A 9,962-nucleotide genomic window follows, 5' to 3' on the forward strand; every position below is an offset into this window, starting at 1 on the left:
TTGTGCTAGCGCATGCCCACCTCGATAGTTGTGCCTATCTTATTAAGGGACTTTCTGAGCTTGCACAGGGGAAAAATTTAAAATTATGGGATTTTCAACATATATGGCAGTAAAATCCACATCAGTCTTTAAAATCTAGGGAAAGAGAAAATTGTACAATTTTATGTTTATTATACTACATGTTAACTCAGTATCATTTGAAGGAAGACTACAATAAGAAAAGCTGTGCACTACATGACTCAAAGTAGCCACTGAAATAAAATGAAAGTGCATTTAATTATCCAATAGTGAGAATTAGATGTCAGTCAAAACTTTATGGAGATTCCTTCTCACTCTAATCACAAAGGCTACCAAAACAAAACAAACAGCAATGAAAAGTCAGCCAGGATGTGGACTAAAAGGAAGCCGTGTACATTGCTGGACAATGCAAATTAGTCCAGTCACTATGAAAATCAGTGTAGTAGCTCCTCTAAAAACTAAACATAGGACTAACACATGATCAAGCTATCCCACTCCTGGATATAAATCCAAAATAAATGAAGTCAGCATAAATAAAAGATCCTTATATAGCCATTTATCCCAGCGCGATTTATAATAGCTGAGCTTTGGGATCTGCCTCAGTATTCATCTATAGATAAATAGATATGAGAAGTATTAGATAGACAGACAGACAGACAGATATAGAGAAAGGTAGATACAGAGAGAGATGATAGAGATAGACAAACAGGCCGATAGACAGAATTAAATGTACATATACACAGACAGAGAGAGAGGGAGAGGGAGAGAGAGAGAGAGAGAGAGAGAGAGAGAGAGAGAGAGAGAGAGAGAGAGAGAGAGAGAGAGAGAGAGAGAGAGAGAGGACCACTATAGCACAATGAAGTGACGCCACTTGTTGGAAATTGGATAAATCAGAGGCCATGTAGAGTAAAGTAACCAGGACACAGAAAGCCAAGTATGCTTTCTCTCAAACATGTAAGCTAAAAATAAAAGGAAAACAAACTGAGTTGGAAGTGATAGATGGGTTACTAGAGAAGGGTAAGGTGACCTGGAGTTAACTGCAAGATCTGATATCGTCAAAGCAAAATATACCCATGGAAGAAATGTTACAGTGAAACCCATTAACATGCATGACAAATATGTACTATTCATTATAACATTATAACATTATAAATGAAACACAGTAGCAATGTGCAAGGTTTTGGTGTATTGGATCATCCTTGGATCCTGTTTATATTTCCCTGCACCTGACTCTGATGAAGATCAGGCAAATGCAGTTTCTGCAAATAGACACAGGTGTCATTGAACTGGGAGTGATTTCCAAGCCAGTAAGAACAACAGTTTTCCTCATTCCAGCTCCTGGCAAACATGGGCCTCACTGGTGGCTGGGCTTTTGCATGAATCCAGGAAGAGGTTTCAGTCAGGTCATTTGGCTGAAGATGCTGTTTTCTCGGGGGCTGTGTCCCAGGCCTCAGCCGTAGGAGACAGTCTAAACAAACCCTCCCCAGAGAAGATGCCTTTCTCACCTACATTCATCTTCATGGTCATCTTTTGTGTACAATCTCTAGCTGCACTACTGCAAAATGGCTTCATAGTCACTGTGCTGGGTAGGAAGTGTGTTCAGAGCCAGGCACTCCCTGCAGGTGACATGATTGTGGCCTGTATAGCCGCCTCCAGGTTCTGTCTGCATGGGCTAGCAATCCTTAACAACTTCTTGGACTTCTTTTTGTCTCAGTACAAAAATAGCTATATTGGGGTCGTCTGGGACTTCATCAACACTGTCAATTTCTGGTTTACCACCTGGCTTGCCATCTTCTACTGTGTGAAGATCTGTTCCTTCTCCCACCCCATCTTCTTCTGGATGAAATGGAGAATTTCTCAGTCTGTGCCCAAGTTACTTCTGGGATCCTTGATCATGGGTGGTCTGTCAGCCATCTCCGCAGCCACTGGAAATATAATTCACTTTCAGATGATGGTCTACAAAAACTGCACACATGCTTATGGAGTGAGTATGTTCTCTCAGTATTATTATCGCTTTCATGCAATGCTGATGTGGGCCACTCCATTCTTCCTGTTTCTGCTGTCCATCATCTTGCTTATGTTCTCACTATACTGGCATTTGGAACAAATGAGGCACCACACACCCAGGCCTCATGATCACAGCACCCAGGCTCACACCATGGCTCTGAAGTCTCTTGCCTTCTTCCTCATCTTCTAAACAGCATATGTCCTGTTCCTGGTGTTATCTACTACACAAGTCGTAACCATCTACAATTCCTGGCACTGGGCCTGGGAAGTGATAACCTACATGGGCATCTTCCTGCATTCCACCATTCTGATGCTAAGCAGCCCCAAGTTGAGAAGGACCCTCAAGACGAAGTTCCCCAACCTTTGTGTTGGCAGCTCAAAAGACATGAAGGGCCCTGGGCAAAGGGTAGCTCCACTCCCAAGGTATCATCATCAGCAAGCTGTTCTCTGGTGAATGGTACCTCCCACGTCTGGAATCCATAAGGTCCGAGTGCTCTCTCTGTTCATCCATTCCCACCCCTCTCATGCCTTGCTACGTCTTTTCCCACATCTCTCTGCTTCTCTTGCCACTTCTGCTACTATCAGTTCTCTGGTCCGAGTCCCAAGTCACATTGCCCTCACCTGACAGTCTCATTCCTCTCTCAGAGGTCTCTAAGCAATATTCTTCAAGGATTTAAAGGTTTGTGCTTATTCATGTGTAGCATGTATAGCTATGACCACTGTCAGCTGTCTCTCTGAGCAAAGGGTGGTTTTTAGTGGCATACATTCCTCAACACTGTCATTCTGGAACACTCAGCCAAGCTCCTCACTCCTGTTCTGGTTTCAGATTAGTCTCTCTATGTTACAACTCCTAGTCACTGTCCGGGGAGTCCTTCCCTTGTATCCCAAGTTCTTTTGCCACCAGAGAACAGGCGCATCCCTGTTCCTTCACCCTTGTTTCTTCCTACTTCGCTTTCTCTGTCAGTCACTGCCATTCCTTTCTTGCTATGCTTAGCTGTAAGACTAAATTCCACCATGGAGCTTTCTCAGTTTTATCTCATGTAAAGTTGAGGACACAAGTGAATTTTGTCCTATTACAGATCGAATCCTATCAATAACCATGTGCATGCTTAAGTTGAATTAAAAGAAGTTGTATTATATGCAAATGTTAAGTTTGGTCCAGCAGAAGACAGATGAAAACAAAGGAAATCTTCAGCAGTTCTTCATTTTAATAACCCTGTTCTTCATGTCTGTCCAGCCTGGAAGAGGCACCTAGATGCTGTTGCCTAGGAGTGTCATTCCCCAAACTGGAATTCATGTACTGTGGTATTGATATGGATATATATATATATTTATATATCCATTTTCACATACTTTTATCTTCTCCTGTAAATTCCTAGTTTTCTCTGTGTTTGAGGTTTATTTATCATTAAAGTGAGATGTGTGCATAATTAATAATATATATGAACATGGTACTGTCTTGGACACCCAGGCTGCTACAAAAGAAAAAAGAACATTGGAATTAACATGCTTCTATTAAGCTATTTTTCAAAACAAGGAGTATGACCAAAGAAAGTGAGCTTTCTTTCATAACACTACAGGGACCAACATGGGAACGCATGGGATCTTAAATGCATGTACTTTACAGCAGTTTCAAAACATAACAAAATGGATGGAGTAATAGGAAAAGAACCAAAATTACAATTATCCATTAACACTCTTTCCTCAAGAACTGAGTTTACAAGCAAGCAACAAATCGGTAACAATACAGAAAGGTTGACTAATTCTGTCAGCCAACCTGACTTAACTCACACCTATGGAATGCTCTCCTAACATCAGAATGCATCCATTTGGTGTGTGTATATATGAAATACAAAATGGATCCTCTTCTGGTTTCAAAATAAGTCTCAACAAGCTTAGAAGTCTATGTTTTCTAGTCACAATAGGATAAAAGTAGGAATCCACGGCAGGAAAATATCTAGAAAATGGTCAGAGGCTTAGATTTTAGATCATGTGGTCAGAGGAGTCAAAATGAACGTTAGAAAATGTAAATTGAATGAAAACAAAAGGAAACATTTTCAAGTGTGTGGGCTGCTATGATGGTGAGATGATCCTGGGATTAACCAGCACTGCGTGTGTGTGTTCAAAGAAAGAGCTCAAATCAGATTCACCTCAATGGAGTAGAAATAGGGGAGCAATAGAAAGTAGAAAAGTCAGAAAGAATGCAATTAACAAAAGCCAGGGCGAAACCATAGAAGCAGAGAGCTGAAAAACAGCAGACAGGAAAAATGAATAAAAATCTGGTTCCTTGAAATTGGTAAGATTGATTATTCTTTAGATGCATTGATGAGTGGTGAGGGGGAAACTGTCCACTGCAAGTATGGGAAAGGTAATATCCACACATTTTAGAAATAGTAAAAGGAAAACAGGGGACTATTTGGACAACTTTGATGGGGGATGTCCTCCTGTATGCTGTGAATATGTTTCTCTTAATGGTTGGTGAATAAATGCTGATTGACCAGTAGCCAGACAGGAGGTATAGGCACGACTACCAGAGTAGGAATTGTTGTGCCCAAATTCTGAACCCCCAAATCACCAAGAGACCCATTTCGATGCAAAAGCAAAGAGTCTTTTATTGTAGATGTTTAACGAGCTAACCCCATTGGCTTGGGCCCTGCATCCTGCCACCACGGTATGTGGCTGGAGAAAGACCCCGAGCAACCTTGAGGCAGGGATCTTAAAGGGCAGTATAAGGGAAGTGTCTAGGGGTATGAAACAGCATCAGGATTGGTGTGCTTCTAAGTTTGGACGAACTTCCCTGTGTTGATTGGTCAACTGGTTGTTATGGCCCATAACATAGGCCATATGTTGCTATGTTCTGCACGTCACTGTTGTGCACTTGTCCGTAAAGCACACCCAGAGCCATAAAGCACAGCCCTGCCAGCTAACTTCTGATTGGCTCCTTGCTACGAGGAGGGCATCTGACCTCTTAGTGACCAGGACAGGAGTGGTAAGGCCATGCAAGCACATGTTAGCCTGTAATGGCTGCTAAAGTGGGGGACTAGTCACTACAGAATGCTGAGAAGAGGAACACAGAGAGAGAATGACCAGGGAGATGCCAAGTAGCCACCGAAGGAATAACATTCCAGAGCATTATAGGTAAGCCACAGCCTTGTGGCAATACATAGTTTAATAGAAATGGGTTAATAATTAAGAGAGATCTAGCAAATAAGAAGCCTGAGCTTTCCCTCATCAGTAACCCTGGAATTATCTCTTCTGTTTTGTGCTAAGTCTCATGTTCCCTGTGTCTCATTAATTAATAATTTAATTATTGGGCTTGTTTTTGTTTTTGCTTAATTTTTTGTTGTGGTAAAACACATTCTTCTACCTCTAAGCATAGTAGTCCTCTTTTTAAATTGTTTTAGCCTTTTACACCCCTGCTGTCCAAATCAGTAACTGCAACTCTCCACTGTCAGCAGCAGTTAGGCCTCAAGGACTGCAGCCTGAGGGAGTTCTCTCAGGTACTGACTCATTCACAGATAAGGTCACAGATATGAAGGGAACTTATCTAAATCTCTGTCCCTTTAAATAAGTCAAGATTCAAAGGTTGGGGTGGAATTCTGCTCCTAGAGAGGCTGAATAGCAAGTAGCTCATCTCCTCTCCTTCTGGTTCCTCTCCAGAAGCCTTCCTGCTTGGTGGTGGGTACCTTTCCCCATGAACTATCTCAGTGGCTCCCACTTACTCTTGGTGCATGAGAGAATGGCTTGTTTTTTGTTTGTTTGTCTGTTTGTTTGTTTTTTGAGAAATTATACATCTTGATACATTTTACTTTCCTCTCAAGCTTAATTTATAAGTTTCCTGGGTACTTTTACATAGAGTTTTTATTGTCTGCTCCCATCCCGACCCCAACACACAGAGGCATTTCTAAATCACCTTCCTCCAACTGTCTATAAACTATCATACTTCCAAGTAAGTATATTTGATATATCTTCCTGAACACATTATGCATTCATCATGTTTATCCATATACTCTTGTTTTTGTAGGAATTTTAAAAGAAGTATGAAGAAATAGGAAATGAAAACTATAATCACCAACAGTTATTATTCAATGCATTCTCGTTCTGTTGCTATTCCATATTCTGACAAACAGTTGTGACCCATTTTGGCAAAAGGTCAGCTAAATTTGCAATAGCAAACATACCATAAAAATTCCTAAGAAAAGAAAAACTGGTATGTTCATTGTTGCTCTAGGTACTTTAAAAGAAGAGGTTAAGAAAAAGAAGTAAATAACTTAGGCCATGATCTTAAAGTTGATATGAAGGTTATCATAAATGCCATTTCATATGGAACAGACCACAAATTGAGTGAATAGGGCATCAAAGACACCATATTCAGACTTATGCCAGTGTGGCAAAGCTGAAATTAACTCCATTAAAACTGCTTTAGAATATCAGTATGCACAATGCTAATTTAACTTGCATTCCAATTCTCACAAACAGCGGTATACCACTGGGTATGACATAAATCATAATTTCAATTAATAGGGAAGATACTGCTTTGACCATTTGCACAAAATCATTGCCAGTAATTGTAAAAGTAGGACAAAGAAAGAAGGCTTTAGCATTTTATAGTTTTAAATTAAGGAACATATATCATGATGGCATTCAAAGAAGAAAAAAGCTTGAAATTGATAAGAAGTCTAAAAGAGTTCATTCCAAAACTGTATGATACAAGATGAGACATTTTCTAGCCTATGATATTCTATCAGCTGGAATTACTTCAATAATCCTCATATCCCATGGCCATTAAGATTTTCAATGGTACAGTTAGCAGAGCATTCATATGTGTTTGTTACAAGGACTTGAAAGTAGCCAATGTTTATTACCTTCTGTGAGTTCTGCTAGCCAGTGGTATTACTGACTTCTGCATTGACATTCACGAGTAAATAAAATGTGCCTACAGCTGTGTCGCTGGAAGATGTTCTCTGTTTTGCCCTCCTGTAAACTCACTATCGTCCCCTCATTACAATTGTCTCTGACCCTGGGGGGGGGGGATGTGCTTTGGGGTTAGGGTGTGTTGACCTTATTTATACTCAGCTCTATCTCTCCCAGCCATAGATGGACACATAATTCAGATGGCCTTGGAGAGCCAGTCATCTTGGTAACTGCTGGAGACTTGTGCATAGCCCTTATGCAGGTCAAATAGTGCCCTCCCCAAGGGTGTTCCACCAGAACTGACTTTTTCATCATTGGATTCCAAGCTATTGATTGAGTTGCCTATAAGCCTGCCATCTTCACAGGGAAAATAGACATGTTCTCTGCACTCCTGAGTGAGGGACTTGATGGCAGTGGAAATGAGGACAGCATGGCTGGTGACTAACGCCAAACCAGGAATTTGTCTGTGGACCTTCTGCATGTAATTCATTGAATGCTACAACAAATGTGTTGATCTAATGTGACTCTGTGAGGTTTACAGAACAGGAAATTGAAGTGCTGAAGTAATTCTCCTAGCGTGTTACAGATCCTACATGACAGTCTAGAGTTACAATTCAAGTTCTGTCACAGACTTCTACATTACACTACATCCAGGGCCTTCCTGTGGCTAGATTTGTCATTTTCCTGAAACACAATTTTCTTTGAATTGAATTAGTTTGATTTAGACTTCAATTTGCTTATATTTTTAAATTTAGACTAATGAAATTTTAATAATAGAACACTTTTTTGCAATCAAGCAAATCTCAAATGACACTTTGAGTCTTCTCAACCCCATTAGTTATTTAGAAACCAATTCTGCTTTCCTTCAAGCCACTTCAAGCAGATGTAGTCCGGCAGCATCTCATTTGAACCCAGGCTGAGAACCTCTCATTCCCATTACTGAGTCTCTGGTGCTGCACCAGGAATTCCTTATGAAAATCCATTTGGCATCCTAGTACCTGCAAGAGCAACCAATGATAAAGTATCACTCATGAAGTTATCCTTGACCAGTTGGAAAACAGGAGCAATCAGCCTATGCTTCCTCCTTTCACTTCATGAGCAGATGGCTCTGGGGCCATGCCACATGGTGCTCTCTTTAAGATCCAACAGCTCAAGCCAAGGCTCCCGCAGTCAGTTCAGGCACCCACCACACCTGGCTCTCCTGACTCTCTGCTTGACTGCTGCTCTACATGTGGGTAGTTCTTTCATGGACAGCTTGAATTCACTGGGACTCTTCTTTAAGAGAAGTCCCCAGGCTAAACACATCTTTAATTTAAATTTTAGGTCCATCATTTTTAAAAGTCTCCTGTTTATAGAATATCGAAAAATTCTTTGAGTTATAATATTAATACAAGAATTAAGGTTTTCATTTTAGCTAAAAATTTTGAAAAGTATGCTTTTCATCTCCAAATTATTTTGCTAGTGAACTAGGCCAGCAAAGATGGCAGCATTGCCCTAGAAATGTGACTCAATGTCTGTTGTTTAGAAATATAGCATGATCTTGGAATTTAGCAATTGATTTAGGTTTGTTCCTGTGACAAGGACAACTCATTACAGAATTCAGCTGTCATTACTGCGTTTTAATTTTATTATTGAAAAGATCAGTTTAATTATTGGCTCATGGGAAGTGGCCAATATATACTTCACTGCTTATGATTAGAAGGGAAGATTTAAGAATAATAGTATCAAAAAGTATCATGGAATGTGGGAATGTAGCTCAGTGGTGCAGCACTGGCACAGTGTATACATGGCCCTGGGTTCAACCTCCAGTACCAAAGAAAAAGGAGGATGTAACTGAAGAGCATAGGAAAGGGGAAGGGGAGGGGAGGGGAGTGAAGGCAAGGAGAGGGGGGGAAGGGTGGGAAAGAGAGGGGAAGAAGGGAAAAGGGGAAGAGGAGGGGAGTAAAGGGAAAGAGAGGGGAAGGGAAGGGTGGGGAAGAGAAGAGGAAGAAAGGGAAAGGGGAAGGGAAGGGGGAGAAGGGGAAGGGAAGGGAATGGAACAGAACAGAACGGAACGAGGATCAGGTCGTGAGTTCACTTAATACTTGCTTAAACTACACTGAAATGTTAAGGACTCAGTGAATATCTGACTGGTTTATTTCCAACTTGATGCAAGTTATCTGGACAGAAGGAATTTCAATTGAGAAAGTACCTCTCTAAGATTGTCCTGCGGGCAATCCCGTAGTGTGTTTTCTTGACCGACGACTAATACTGGAGAGCTCAGCCCATGGTGGGTGGTGTCACATAAGGCCCAGGGGTCTTGGATGCTCTAAGAAAGCAAGATGAGCAATCCATGAGAGGTGAGCCAGTAAGAAGCACTATTCCAATGCCTCTGCCTCTGTTCCTGCCTCCAAGTTCCTGCCTCAGCTTCCCTCAATGGACTGTGGCCAGGACATATAAACCAAATAAACCCTTTCCTCTTCAGGCTGCTTTTGATCATTGCCTTTAATCACAGCAATACAAACACTAAGACAGTGAGATGCGGTCTATACTAGCAATTGATAAATCGCATTGGTCGGAGGAAGTTGGCATTTGTTTAGAACCCTTAATCATATTATTTCAAAGATTTGAAAGATTTGATCTGGGTTATGCTGAAGGCCTTTTGAAAGAAAGGAAAGGAGGGAATGAGGAAGGGAAAGAAAGAGGAAGAAAAGAAAAAAGGGAAAGGAAAAATTATTGAAATTAAGTACAATGTCATTTCCCATTTAACTAACCACTATCTAAAATGAGTGGCAAACACACACACACACACACACACACACACACACACACACACACACACGAGAAAGAGAGAGAGAGACAGAGAGAGACAGAGAGAGGCAGACAGCAGACACAGAGACAGGGAAAGAAAACACCAAACTTAACCAAATGTCCTTTAGTATCCCAAAGCCACAATAAGTGGATTCAGCTCCTTGAAGGCCACAGCCACTTCCATTCCCAATTAGAGCCCTCTCTGCCTTGCCCTATCACTTCTAAAAGGACTG

At 41.1% G+C, this 9,962-nt stretch overlaps 1 protein-coding gene across 1 annotated transcript; it reads left to right on the forward strand.

Moving 5' to 3' along the window:
• The first annotated feature begins 1,489 nt into the window (after positions 1 to 1,489).
• Positions 1,490 to 2,479, forward strand: LOC101839111 (taste receptor type 2 member 134-like). Its single transcript, XM_013112593.1, is given in 1 exon segment — positions 1,490 to 2,479. A coding segment is annotated over 1 exon segment (969 nt). The 5' UTR covers positions 1,490 to 1,510.
• The last annotated feature ends 7,483 nt before the right edge of the window (positions 2,480 to 9,962 follow it).

Source organism: Mesocricetus auratus, unplaced genomic scaffold, assembly GCF_017639785.1.
Source record: "Mesocricetus auratus isolate SY011 unplaced genomic scaffold, BCM_Maur_2.0 Super-Scaffold_100004, whole genome shotgun sequence".
Classification (NCBI taxonomy): domain Eukaryota; kingdom Metazoa; phylum Chordata; class Mammalia; order Rodentia; family Cricetidae; genus Mesocricetus; species Mesocricetus auratus.